Genomic DNA, 15,397 nt, shown 5'->3' with positions numbered 1-15,397 from the left:
TTTACAATACTAACTTAGATTAGTTTATATTCATAATTTTTGAAGAAATAAAGTGCCGCAAATGCAACTGTCTAGGCAAAAAATCTAAAATGAATTTGCTCTTTTTTAGTTTTCAGCTCCCAACCCCAGAGGGTTAAATAATAAACACAAGCAAAAGCGTCAAGAATGGGAAAACAATACATGAAGACAGATTTTTCAAAGGTGTTATGGACGGATGAGATGAGAATGACACTGGATGGACCTGAAGGGTGGGCCCGTGGCTGGATTGCTGACCGACATCGCACACCACAAGGTGGGGGAAGGATAATGATATAGGTTGGTATTATCGACAGTGAATTAGTCGGACCATTTCAAGTGGAAGATGGATTGAGAATGAACTCCAAAAACTACTGCCAGTTTCTGGAGGCCACCTTCCTCAAGCAGTGGTACCAGATGAAGCCAGCATCATTCAAAAGGTCCATGATACTGATGCAAGGCAATGCTCCATCCCACGCATCCCAGTACACTAGAGATTTGCTAGCCAGCAAAGGGTTCAAAGATGGTAAAATGATGACTTGGCCCCCTTGCTCACCTGATTTGAACCCAATTTAAAACCTGTGAGCCCTCCTAAAGAGGGAGTTTTACAGCCAAGGAAAGCAGTACACATCTCTGAACAGCCTGTGGGCATCTCTCTTGGCTGCTTCAGCTAAAATTGTGCGCGATCCCATTAAAAAACTGACAGAATCCATGGATATGAGACTAATACAAGTGTTAGAAAAGTGGAAACTTATTTCCAAAAGTAAAAATGTCAGCTGTTAAACTACTGAATTTGTTGCTTTATTTCATAATTATTTTTAATCATTGTAAAAAGACTTTTTTGTTGTTTGTTTATGAAATAAATTGAAAAAACAATTTTTTTCCCAGCTGCATAATAATTGTGCACAAAAATCATTATATTTTCCCCTTGTAACATATAAATCTGTATTTTTCTTTATATAACATTTACTTTTCCGGCAAGGAATGAATTGGGATCACTAATAATGTTGTGTCTATTAATATATTTTAAAAATCTGCCAAAAACACATTCGCATAATAATTAAGTACACAGTGTAGTTCTATCCGCTTCTGTCTTACACCAGAAAACAATGTCAGCTAGGTCTATAAGCAAACATATGGCTTAGCTATGTCCAGAAGTCCTCAATAATAATAGTATTTTCCAAGAAATTACGAAAAATCGTTGACAACGTTTCCTTAGGTGCAGCGTCTTTTACTGCTACCACAGAGTGAATGCGATGATAACAAAACTTTAGATTACGCTGATCTATAAAACGCTATTCCCAAAGCAGAATTAGACATGTTCTACATCGTTAGAAAGCTTATACTCTCACCTACTGAATAAATGAATTGTCAATCAAGCCAGACTGTACTAAAAAGGGCGACGACACCGTAAACAACAGGTGTGGTATTACCCACAGCTATTTTGGAATGTACCCAGGCATCACAAATGTGCGTATATTTCCCAAACGGATTGTCCAAGACAATATATGACCACGTAGTCTCAAAAGGGACATCTCTACACGTAAAACCAACAGTAAAGTTGTATATTTATTCAATATTTAGTCCCAGATATTGACTGTAGAATGACATGGTATCATTTTTAAAAACTTTTTCTCGTTTCGTTCACTCGTTTATTTCGTTATTCAGTGAGCAGCGTTTTCACTGCTGTATAGGCATATCTTAGGGCTATTGTCGGGTTTATCTTGTTGCTATGACGGAATACGATTTTTTAGTGGTGAAATAATATTTTTATGAATGCCAAGATAGACAATATTGTCCATTATGTCATGGGTGGGGGTGTTTTGTAGTTGAGACTGTAGGGAGGGGGTCCGTGTTACATGAACAACCAGAGCGACAATTGTGGCGCTGCGAAACTCCGTTTTCGGCATAGTTGTCGTGTATCGTCTACTAATGAAACTAAAACAACGCATTTCTGTTTTTAACTCTAACTTTAATGTCTGAGTTTAGTAATCTCGGCGCGCCGGCGTGCCGACCACTAGGGGCTTTTGCGTTAATGTAATAAATCAAACTATCCACCTATTAACCTTCTAACTACACCCAACACGCACATGCACGCGCACACACACATACACATCACGCACATATATACATATATTTTTTTTGTTTTGATTGCTTGTTCATTTACTTGTTTATTTATTTTCCATTTCATTATTATCATTATTGTTATTTTCTTTTTAGTTTTTGCCTTTCATTTTGAATTTGCATTGCAATTTGTATTTCCATCAGTCTGAATTTGCCCTCTAACAAATGACACGCATGCTTGCGCACACACGCACACACACACACCCTCCTAATCTCACTACTACTCTACCCACATACACACACACACGATTGATTTTTTAAATTTATTTATTTAAAAAAAAATCTACTTATTTATTACTATTTTTCTCCATTATTATTATTGTTTCTATTGTTATCACCATCAGCAACGGTCAAAACACATCCACAGAAATACTTATACCCCTCAATAACTTGATTTATTTTATCCATCTCCCAACAACTAGTGTCACTACATTACATTACATTACAGGCATTTAGCAGACGCTCTTATCCAGAGCGACTTACACAACTTTTTACATAGCATTTTTTACATTGTATCCATTTATACAGCTGGATATATACTGAAGCAATTTCGGTTAAGTACCTTGCTCAAGGGTACAACGGCAGTGTCCTACCCGGGAATCGAACCTGCAACCTTTCGGTAACAAGCCCAGTTCCTTACCCACTGTGCTACACTACGTCCTTATTATTATTGCTATTGCTATGTGTCATTATTATTATTGCTGTTATTACTATTCTCATTATTATTATGATTACTATTATTATTGTTATTATTTTTGATGTTATTATTATTATTTTGTTTCTGTTCTCTTTTCTTCTCTCCTCTATTGCACTACCTAATTCTCAGTCTATTGATTACCTGTCTGTCTGTCTGTCTGTCTGTCTCTGTGTCAATTTGTTAGTCTGCCTGCCTGCCTGTCTGTCTGTTGGTCGATCCATTGTTTATTATTGTTATTGTTATTGTTATTATTACTTTATTGTTTTTTTTTTTTTTGGGTGTGGGGGGGGGGGGGGGGGGGGGGGTTAGCAGGGGTGGGGAGGAGGGAGGGGAAGCCAGGGGTTTTTATTAAAGGGGGAGGGGATTTGGTGGAGGGATTTGAAGCGGCTTCACCCTGTATTGTAATAACTACAGAATGGAAATTATATATATATATATATATATAAAATTAAAAAAAACATAGTGGTAACTTCTAAAATAAAAGTGAACGTTTTTACAAAAATTAAAAAAAAGAAATAAGGGTAGCCAAAAGGCTTGATGAAAGGCAAATTGCAGAAGATGCTAAAAGTAATCCTAAGCGTTTATTTCAATACTGTAGTAGGAAAAGAACAGTTAAAGAGGAAGTTAAGGGCATTAAAAATAATGACAGAGCACTGCTTTATAAGAGTAAGGATTTTGCTAATGGCTACTTTGTTGAGAGTTTCACCAGAAAAGAGGTTACTAATAGGCTGGATGGCATATTCAATACTCAGAATGTCTTGGCAGATATTGAGGTAGGGGATATAGAAGTATTAGATAAATTACATCAACTAAAGACAAATAAAGCAGCAGGCCCTGATGGCATATACCCAAGGGTACTAAAGGAGTTAAGTGAGATCATTTTTAAACCACTGGCAAGTATTTTTAGACAGTCTTTAGAAAACATATGGCTTAGCTATGCCCAGAAGTCCTCAATAATAATGGTATTTTCCAAGGAATTACAAAAAATCGTTGACAACGTTTCGTTAGGTGCAACGTCTTTTAATGCTACCATATATAGAGCGAATGCCATGGTAAGAAAATGTTCGGCTACGCTAACCTATAAAACGCTATTCCAAAAGCAAAATTAAACATGTTATACATCGTTAGAAAGCTTATACTCTCACCTACTGATTGAGCGTCCGCCATTGTAGGAACCTCACACAGTAAACAAACATAGGCTACTACCACACGGCTTTATTTATGGGCGGTGGCTTGACTGAAACAAAGTGACAATAGCCAACGAAATCAAACATGCTAATTAAACTGCACCCCCATCACGCCTCCAAAACCCGGCTGTAAGAATCACTAAAACAAGCCGACTTTGCTGACAAATTATAAGTATTTAGTGACCCTAAAAATGTTGTTTATTCTATTGAGTGACTTCTTCAACACTTTAACTTTCGTAATATGAAAAAAAGGAAAACGGTAAAAAAAAAAAATTAAAAAACCTTTTTTGCCTCCTAGCGCGATTTCAAGATTTGCGACTTGCGGACATTTTCTCCAGCACCCGTCACATTTTCCCCCTCTACAATTTGTAAAAGAAGTTACAGAGGAGGCCCCCACATTAGGGCATGTACACACACACTGCCCGGCATTTTTTTTTTTAGGGAAGGTGGGTGATGCGCTGCCTTTTTAGAGTGGCTGCTTTTTTTCCACTATGCGGTCGCGTCACATAGGTTTACATGTAAAAAATCACGGAGGCAGCTCAGAAAAAGGCGGATAGTGTGTACACGCCCTTACCCCTCGACGCCTGCTAAACAAGTAAAACTATGAGATTTCAGCACCACCCCATGCATAACCATTGCTGCTGTTCTCTAATGCAGCCATCAAGTTGTAAAAAGGCTTTAACCAACACTCCTGGGCAAAAAAAATGGCAAAATATTAAGCTTTTAAAGGTCTTAACAACAAATCATTGGTCAGAAAATTAGCAAGAATTAAATGCACTCCTGAGACCTCCTGCTCGTTTACTTTTGCTGCAGTGAACTGTTTGGGGAAAAGCTAGAAACAGGGAAATTCACTTATACAGTAGACACATTAACATAATGTCAAATAAAAGAGTCATGTTTTGGATTTGGTTGCATATCATTTGCATGCCATGACTTCCTGATGTCTGTGACCTAGCAACATCATCAGAGTCTGGATATCTTATTTTAAGGTTGAAAGCCTACATGAATATTTGCGTTTGGGTCAGGTCTGTTCACCTTTCAAATAGCCTACGTTCTACATCTCACGGGTTTATACAGCAGCCAGGCTCACGGTGTCCGAATAGCCTATATAACACTAGAACTGCGGCGAAGTTAATCGGCGGATTACCTGGAGAGTGTGTCAAAGTGACACTTTTGTTTTTAAATGGGAAAAAGAAATTTTTTTTTTGTGGATTCAGCAAATGTGGGACATCAGCAGAAGTGGGACACTTAAGCTTTGCATTACTCTGCCATGTAAGAATCAACAGCCGATTAAAAAAAACATAAAAAAAAAAAAAAAACACTGCCGTCTTTACAGTGGGCGTGGTCAGCCATCAAACTAAGACTGATCATTGCGAGTGAGCGGTAAGTGGACCGGCATGTGAAATGACACTTAGGAATGATAAGGTTACTAGGTTAATAAAAACGAGTCAAAAACGTCCTCTTTTGATCTGCAATACAGTGGCTAAGACACTGGTCAAAATACAAATGTTTTTTGTCATATTGTCTTGAGTTTTTATGATTAAGGGGGGGTTTTGCACTATCCCGATTCTGCTGAACATGTTAGGTAAAGTGGGACAGTGTTTTTCAGGTGAAGTGGGACAATGTTGTCCTGTTGTAATAAACATACAATTTACCACAGTTTTATACACTTAAACCATACTGATGATTATTTGGTGTCTGTCAGTAGCCTACTTCATATCTTACTGTTTTTATAGTAACAAGTACATTTTTTTTTACACAAAAAGTATGATAAAATCATAAATCTTATTGATATTTTTTCCTAATTTCAGGAAAACTGTGCCACCCAGTGATAGAACACAGTTGTGTGTAAGTAGTAGTGTAAGTCCAGTAGGAGAGAAGAGACAAATGATGAACTGTTCAGCATTCCTTGCCTCTATGTGATTTTACTTCAGGTTAAATTGTCTGCAATTCAAGTACAGCTTTTCAAACGTTTTTCAAATGCAATCTAAATGCAGTGTAGTTTACAAACTTAACATTAAATATACTACTTTTGTGCTTAAAGCTTTATTTTTAGTTTATACAGAAATTAATTTAAAATGTATCATATGATGATGAGAACATCATAATAAAGACATTGAGGTTACATAAAATTACATGCATCAGAGTTTGTGTGTGTGTGGGAGAGAGAGAGAGAGAGAGAGACAGCAACAAATTTTCAGTGAAAAAGAACTTCTTTAAAATGGAAAGAAATCACTAATGCTACAAGTCCCATAGGAATTCTATATACATGGTTTTGAAGTATGTGCATGCCTGTATATTTTCCTGGCTATACAATGAATAAGTAAAATATTATCATATTTCTTTTTGCACTTTAACAGTAAGAGTCTGGACTCTGTGTACCAAAAATGATAAAGATCTGACACTCCTAACTTATGTTTCTAGAGATTATTTCATGGATAATCAAAAAACTAGAAACCCTTTTGACTAAATACTAAAAATAGTATGTTAAGAAAAACGAGCAATAGTGCCTTATACATTGGCAGATTTAAAAAAACAGATTTGTGATCAGCTCAACTAGCTTGAGAAGTGTACCAAAGGAATTTCAAAACTTCCACTAAGGACATTTATGGGTTAAGTTTGAAATGACTGTCCCACTTCACCATATATGCTGTCCCACTTCACCTGAATACTCCGACTGAGTGAAAGAAGGTGCCATGCTATGTTTAAGGGAGTTTATCTTCTATACAAAAACACATTTTAAAAAAAATTCCACACATAGATGTTAAGAAGACTTAAAACAATTCATAGAAACATCACTGGTACAAGTAAAAAAGTTTTTGATAGTCTCCTACTGAATTTACCAAACAAGTGTCACATTTGCTGAATCCACTCTATAGCCTATATCATGGATGTGTATTTAATTTTGAAAATCGGCATGAGGTTAATTTAAAGCAGGTCTTTATAATCATAGGGATACTTGAACTTTGTGTTTTCATTAGTATAATAATGTGTTTTCAACTTATTTTGCATGACAGTGCCACGAATAGGACGCCCTCACAGGCAAAGTGCTAGGGATGTGTGCGCATGCAGGTGAACACGGCATTTGGGCTCATCTAATTGCAAACTGTCAGGATTCTTAGCTGCTGGAATAAACTTTCCTTGTGGATTATTCTCGGTCAGAAGATGTGGGTGGTTGCAAAAGGATTGCTTTCTTCTCGTTCGTCGGAGTGGTGAGATTGCCTTTTTGAACCGCGGCTTCTTGCTCCTTCTTTGTCACAAACTTTGACTTTGATTGCAATCATGATTAACTTTATTCGTATTTGAACTATTTCTATTGCTTTCTGGACATTAATACTCTCGTAATTTGGGGGTTTTGGGGTATTTTGTCACGTTTATAAATGTATATTTTGGTGTTAATCTAATGTCGGCTTGTGCGCAGACTAAAGTCGAATGTGCGTCTGCCGAGAAGTGATTAATTGATTAGCCTGCTTCAGTACACCGTGGGGCTATATTATCGTCTCCGATTGTTTCGTTATTATACATATTGTTATATTGTCAAGAAAGGAAGTGTATGATTTTCAGTTTGTGGCTTTAATTAGTAGCCTCTGTCCAGTCTTCCAGCAGCGTCAGTAGGCTAGCCCGGTGCTACCAGGTTGTACCTATTAAAGTGGCCGGTGAGTGTATATAATTACCGACATCCAAGTAGATTGTATGCCTATACAAATCAGCTACCTATCACCTGGTAGTGTGATTCCTAAGTTCCGTAACACCCCCTTCCCCTCGCTTTTTTTCCCCCTTCGGATATACAATGATCTCATACATCAGTCCCTTTTCCACCACAGGGCCGAACGGTTCTGAGCACGGAGAGGAATGGTTCCAATGGTGTTTCCACCTGGAAAGGTTTGGCGGGGAACGATTACAAAACGTGCCCAGCACAATATTTTCGGCACGGTTAGACAACCGTGCTTAGTGCAGCAGAACCATTTGGGTGGGCAGGATTAATGACGTATTCACTGATTGGTTTCACATTACGTCAGTTTTGTGACTCCGCATACGGTCTCTTCACATCCTCTTCCGTAAGCTAGGTCGGTGGAGAAGTTAATATAAATAAAAATGCCAATCAAAAATCGTATTCCGTCACAGCAACAAGATAAACCCGACAATACCCCTAAGATATGCCAATGCAGCAGTGAAAACGCTGCTCACTGAATAACGAAATAAATTGAAAATATTGAATAAATATACAACCTTATTATTGGTTTGATGCGTAGAGATGTCCCTTTTGAGACTGTGGTCATATATTGTCTTGGACAATCTGTTTATGAGATATACGCGCATTTGTGATGCTTGGGTACCTTCCAAAATAGCTGTGCATAATACTACACATGTCGTTTACGGCATTGTCGCCCTTTTTAGTACAGTCTGGCTTGATTGACAATTCATTTATTCAGTAGGTGTGAGTATAAGCTTTCTAACGATGTATAACATGTTTAATTTTGCTTTTGGAATAGTGTTTTACAGGTCAGCGTAACCGAAACTTTTCTTATCACATTCACTTACGCATTCACTCTGTGGTAGCAGTAACGAAACGTTAACGATTTTTCATAATTTCTTGGAAAATACTATTATTATTGAGGACTTCTGGGCATAGCTAAGCCATATATTTACTGATAGACCTATCTGACATCATTTTCTGGAGAAAAACAAGCGGATTGAATTGTATCATTGATTTACTGTCTCTGCCTCCATCTACTGAACACAGATAAAATTTCATAATTTCTATGTAAGTATTACTGCTCAAAATATTTCGGTTATACATGTTATTTTTGAATTGAGTGTCTTTAAATAGGTTAGTGGTATCGTATAATGTGGATATTTCACACTGTAATGTAAGTGTTAGTTAGTAGTGTAATAGTTTTTGTGATGCATGCAACAGTGATGGTCAGTGGAGGATACGCTAAAAAGAAAAACCAAAAACAGACCAAAATACACAGAATCCTCATCCATATCATCAGCCAATGAAACTTAACATAACAAAAACAAAACAGAATGGGGAGCGACCTCGACGACAACAACTGGCGCATATTTATTACATACACAACGGGACGCCGTCGCTGATCCACCGCGTCACTTGCTGTCGTCACTAGTTTTTCTTATGCCGCTTCTCCATTGACTAGCACGGCATGGTACAGGACTGCAAGCATTCGTATCCTACCCGTGCCGTGTTGCCTGTTGCGCTTCTCCATTACACAACAGACCCGTGAAGGTAGGAGGAGTCATGGTAGGAGTAAAGCGGAGTAAAGCTTCCTAAATGTGTAATAATTAACTTTTGTATGTATTTCTATACTCTGCACTCTCTTATGTTTTCTTGTACGGGGATGGGACGATATGAAAACAATTTTCACCGTGCACCACATTTTCGCAATGTTCCAACACTCTCGTCATCATTGTTGCATGCATCACAAAAACTATTACACTACTAACACTAACATTACAGTGTGAAATATCCACATTATATTATACCACTAACCTATTTAAAGACACTCAATTTAAAAAATAACGTATATAACTGAAATATTTAAGCAGAAATACTTACATTATGTCTTATGTCTTTTACTGCTATCACAGAGAGAATGCGTAAGTGAATGCGATAAGAAAATGTTCGGTTACGCTGACCTATAAAATGCTATTTTTCCGGCACGGCACGGTGGTGGAGAAGCACCTTTAGATACTTCCTAGTCCTGGTTTTAGCAGCCCGACAGATGGAAACAGAAACGGTAACCATTCCAACAAACTCATTATCAAAATGAGGACAGTAGGAATTACAGGAGGCATTTCAGAGTGGGTTCGGAACTGGTTACGGGATGGGACTCCCTGAAAACTTGGTTTTTCACCCGGGGGCTGTGCCTTACATCCTGCGTCACACGGAGTGTTGTGTGCCTGATGCGCATTCTCGATGGCTCGCATTGGGTCGTCTCATCACTTTTTGGATAAGCTAGCAAAACCGTAACCTAAAAAGTTGTTTATTAACCTAATCTTTGCCTTAACCCCAAGGATAAACCTACATGAGACCTCACGCCTAATTATAACTTCAAACAGAGATGATTTTTTTGTGATCATCGTGATCATCGACTTCCCTGCAGATTTTCAAATGACTTTTACCTGACTGTTGATATATTCTCAAATTGACCATCATAACGTTATACTGGAAAATATGTACAACTAAAACGTTAACCCAAAGAGCAAAGATTACCGTTAGCCTACTGTCCGACTCAGATCACACTGTGATTTTACTTGACTTACTCTCACAATGAGACACACATAACTCAACTCTCATGCACTCACTCGCCAATTGTAAATCAAACAGCTAATGATAAGGTGAGATTTACTTTAAATTTGTTGACAAACTGGTGACGTTAGGGTTATATAATTTAACATTAGGGTTAACCAATTTAATATTAACAATAGACTAGGGTGACTTTATTTTTTATAGCTCCATGGGGCAAACGTTACCAAGCTCCGCACGTGAGGCTTGTTTAACGTACAAAGGAAACCTGCTAGCATGAAGTTAGCTTGTTAACAGTTAGCTAACGTTAGCTAGCCAATATTTTCATGGCACATGAATGAGGCACATGTTATGACATTCTAATGTGCACTCAGAGCACGGGCTGAGATGGTTACGGAGCTCGCCGAAGCGTGCACTGCTACGTCCTGCAAAACCACGCCCATCCGGGTGAAATACCAAGTTTTCAGGGAGTCCTGTTACAGGATAGAACACAAAGGGTAGGAGTAGTATCTTATCTGAGCAGGGTATTGTGGGAAGTGGAGTTCCACAGGGATCGGTGCTGGGTCCACTGCTCTTCCTCATTTACATAAATGACCTTGACACGGACATTGAAAGTACACTAGTTAAATCTGCAGATGATACAAAACTGGGAGGTTTAGCCACCAGTTTGGAATCTACTAAAGTAATCCAAGAAGATTTAAACAGAATCCAGAAGTGGGCAGAAACCTGGCAAATGAAATTCAAGAAACTAAACGTAAAGTTCTAAATGTAGGTAATTAAAACATAGGGCAGGATTGCTTCATGGGTGGTACAAAATTAGAATGTGCACATGTGTACTTGGGAGTAATAGTTGATCAAAGACTATCAGGGTCTGGTCAAAAAAAAAAAAGCCAACAGGATGCTGGGATACATAGCAGGGAGTATTGAGTATAAATCTAAGGAGATCATACTCACCCTATACCCTTGTCAGACCACACTTAGAGTATTGTGTGCAGTTCTGGGGACTGTACTACAAGAAAGATATAGAGGTGCTGGAAAAGGTCCAAAGGCAGGCAACCAGATTGATTCCAGGTATAAAAGATAAGTGTTATGAGGAAAGGCTTGAGATGCTTGGACTTTTCAAGCTTAGTAAAAGGTGACATAGGGGAGATTTGATTGAGGCTTTTAAATTTATTAAAGGGATTAACAAAGTGAACTACAGAAAATTAATCAAGTTAAGTTCGGTTAGCAGAACGAGGAGGCATAAATGGAAACTGGCAAAGGGTAAATTTCACAGACATTCGGAAATATTTTTTCACACAGAGAGTGGTCAATGCATGGAATAGCTTGCCTGGACATGTAGTGGAGGCAGAAACACTGGGGGTACTCAAGGCCCGGCTTGATACAGTGTTAGATACTATCTAGCTTTTAGGTAAACTAAGCATTAAGTACAGTTTAGTGCTAGGAATAGACGAGCAGCATTGGGCTGAATGGCCTGTTCTGGTCTTACGTTATGTTATGTTATGTTATAATGACAATGTGAAAACAGGTTTTTAGAAATTTTTGCTAACTTATTAAAAATTCAAAACTGAAATATCACATTTACATAAGTACTCAACCCCGTTGCTATGACAATCAAAATTCAGCGTAGGTGCATCCTGTTTCCATTGATCATACTTGAGATGTTTCTACAACTTAATTAGAGTCCACCTGTGGTAAATTCAATTGATTGGACATGATTTAAGAAGGCACACACCTGTCTATACAAGGTCCCACAGTTGACAGTGCATGTCAGAGCAAAAACCAAGCTATAAAGTTGAAGGAATTGTCCGTAGATCTCTGAGACAGGATTGTGTTGAGGTACAGATCTGGGGTACAAAAAAATTTCTGCAGCATTGAAAGTCTTGAAGAACACAGAGGCCTCCATCATTCTTAAATGGAAGTGGCCAAACGAAAGCCACTCCTCAGTAAAAAGCACATGACAGCCTGCTTGGAGTTTGCCAAAAGGCACCTAAAGGACTCTCAGACCATGAGAAACAAGATATGTTGTCGCTTTGACATTATGGGGTTTTGTGTGTAGATTGATGAGAATAAAACTTAATTTAATCAATTTTAGAATAAGGCTGTAATGTAACAAAATGTGGAAAAAGGGAAGGGGTCTGAATACTTTCTGAAGACAGTGTGTGTGTATATATATATATTTTTTTTTAAATCAAATTAATTTTTTTTTTTTTGGTGACTCCTGTGGAACAAACACCCAAAAGGGTTACATTTCAGAAGAGACCAGAATTACGCCTATAGACAAAAGAATCGTAACCATTTGATTTTGGGTATGTCATTTTCAGGCTTGAGTTTAAAAAACAGGGTTGAAATACAAATGATTAGACAAGACTGTCTACTATCTAATAGCTTGGGTCAGTAACATTGGCTAATTTTATTGACTACGTTATAAATGTGACTAAAATTTTAAGAATGAAGTGACCACCATTTAACTCGCATTATTAGTCTCCTCAGCACCCCATTTCCTGCAGCTATGCACTTCTCACATGCTGAGAAGTCTCGGTTTTGCATCATGGGAATGACAACTTGGGACCGGTAAAATTAAAGATCACTGATTACTTTAGCATGAGTATCGCTATTGGCTTGCATCGGCGGTCGATCCATCGGAGCATCCCTAACTTCTACCCCACTACATCACCCACCCACTGTCACACACTCCACACCTCACACCTGATGAAATGCACTCTCCTACTCAACTGCTCAATCAGCTGATTGATATTATATTGCAGACTATTGTTTAATGGAAATAACATTTTTATGAAATCAGGTCAATTGTACACCATCATTTAAACACTTTATCGTACCTTCCCACCTTCTTTTTATCACCACCCGTTTATCACCAACTATAGTGCTTGGTTTTTAACTGATGGTGTAAAATATTTGATTGATTACTGCGGTGAATTCGTAGAACAGTATACAAATATCATTGTTGTTCCAAGTGTCCAAGGTGATTAATTACCATACTTAATCCATACTAGATGTTCATAACCTCTGTTCGAGTACATGTAGGGAGCATGTGTTGTACTAAAAAAAAAGCAGGATAATAGAGATGAATGATGCAACCAGTGTGCAGACACACCTTCCCAACACCATCAATTCAATACAAGAACTTCCATGTGACGTGCACCATGTGATTGTGCTGTTAAAATAGCACAGTAAAATACTGCATACATGCCACCTTTTCAAAGTTAGGCACATATTTCCAGGTCTCCCTTGTTAAAGAGATTCTGTCTCAATGGGACTCTACTGGTAAAATAAAGGTTAAATAAATATAATTTTAATCTTTTATTAAAATATGCATTTTTACAAAAATGATTAATTTTTGCATTATATTGTGCCATTTCTTCACTCCCAATGCTGGGCCTTCCTCGCAGAAATATTTCTTCTAGTCTAGCCAGCAAATGGGTTGGCATGGAGGGTCACGTCCTTTATGTGAACATCATTCAAAGGCCGAAACGTCTTCTCGTTAATAGGAAGTTTCTCCAGTTCGTCAAGTGTCTCCAATCCATCTATAATTCTAAAAGGACATATTAATGTCATTTTTCAGATTTACACATATAATATAAGCAATACATATTAACAACTTAAGCAGTCACAAATATGTTTGATTGGACTAAACCAGAGGAGAAAAACAACAGTTACTCTCATTGTAGACATGAGTGCTTTTACACTTGTTTACTGATAGGAAAAGCAAAATATGAAGTTGTAGCTATAATCACATACATTGCACATACAATCTTGATTACTTACTTTCCAAAAACAGTGTATTTCATGTCAAGATGGGGCTGCTTGCCGTAAGTGAAGAAAAATTGGGAAGCATTGGTGTTGGGGCCATTGTTTGCCATGGAAACCACACCTCGAACATTATGCTGTAGTAACACAAAGCATGATAATCAACTGAAGCAATGTAGCTTAATTCCCATTAATAATGTTATGAAACACAACACCGAGGGACAAAAAACTGTTGTTCATACCAAAACAAGTCTTCTGATTTAGCAATATAATTAATCTTCCATCAAGTGTTTCACCAAAGCCACTGCAGACTTAACCACAACGGCTGAAGGTAAAGGAGGCTTATCCTTGCTTTCAATTCAGGAATAGGAACATTTGTATTTTTTTTCTGTCCACACCCACACAGTATTGTGGGCTAAACCCACTATAAACCCAGGTTATTTTAGAATTTATACTGTTAAACCAATGTCCTAATTTGTAAAATAATTGGGAGCACATTTTTTGTTATTTTATCATGCTGAAGTTGAACACATTCATTTTCCCTCGTTGCTACTAGTGCGCAATTCTAATCAACTGATCAGAGGTAGCCACTTCTTGGACACACACATACACAAGTGCCCAGGAGACAGTCGTCTGTATATGCACATACATACAAAATGTGCATGTACATTCATTTAGCTAATGACCTAGCAGTCTAATGGATGTTACCTTAGAAAAATGGATAGTTACTCATCCACCATTTTTATTACTAGTATGTTGTGGCCCAATGTCTTTTTTGGAGTATTTAACTACAGAACTAAAGCTGCAGCATTTTTTACTTATCTGGCATGGAGGTAAGTGACAGTTGCACAAAATACAATGGTACCAGTCAAGGCATGATTAGTACGGCTGGGTGTCTGTCATAGTGGCTAAAGTCACAGAGCAGTCATGGAAATGTTATTGAAAATCAAGAAAAACTGAAAAGCAACAGAAACCAACCTAAAAAAAACATGCATTTACTAGAATAGATAGATCTCATGTGCAGCAATGATCTACAATAGCAGCAGCAACAGTGCTTGAAGTTAAAAAACATTTTTTAAATTTTTTTTTTTTTTTAAGTCAACAGTCGCCGCTAGGAACAATTACGAGTAAAATGTATTGACAGACTGATGCATTTAATCACTTCGATCTATCACCTAAAGAAGGAGCGTGCTTTTTGCCTTCAATAACAGAATTAAACACAGCATGCTCAAATTGCATTACTAAAATTGAAAAATTGGGATACACTGTGTCCGTTTTTGTTTTCTTTCAAGTTTGTTTTTGGTACAATTTTGCACTTCACAAGTTTTGAGTCTT

At 37.6% G+C, this 15,397-nt stretch overlaps 1 protein-coding gene across 2 annotated transcripts in view; it reads right to left on the bottom strand.

The window, feature by feature from the left end:
- Nucleotides 1-13,600: 13,600 nt before the first annotated feature.
- The window catches only part of ppil3 (peptidylprolyl isomerase (cyclophilin)-like 3), a 41,621-nt gene continuing 39,824 nt past the window's right edge, over nt 13,601-15,397 (bottom strand). For both annotated transcript variants that reach the window (XM_035380087.1, XM_035380086.1), the window contains exons 5-6: nt 14,081-14,199; nt 13,601-13,847 (exon numbers count right to left, since the gene is read on the bottom strand). In XM_035380087.1, the coding sequence (XP_035235978.1) occupies nt 13,721-13,847; nt 14,081-14,199 (246 nt within the window). In that variant the 3' untranslated portion in view covers nt 13,601-13,720. The remainder of the gene's footprint in view (nt 13,848-14,080; nt 14,200-15,397) is intronic.

The sequence above is a fragment of the Anguilla anguilla genome, chromosome 10, assembly GCF_013347855.1.
Source record: "Anguilla anguilla isolate fAngAng1 chromosome 10, fAngAng1.pri, whole genome shotgun sequence".
Taxonomy (NCBI): Eukaryota; Metazoa; Chordata; class Actinopteri; order Anguilliformes; family Anguillidae; genus Anguilla; species Anguilla anguilla.
The sequence above is the reverse complement of the archived record's forward strand: the minus strand, read 5'-3'. Positions and strand labels throughout refer to the sequence as shown.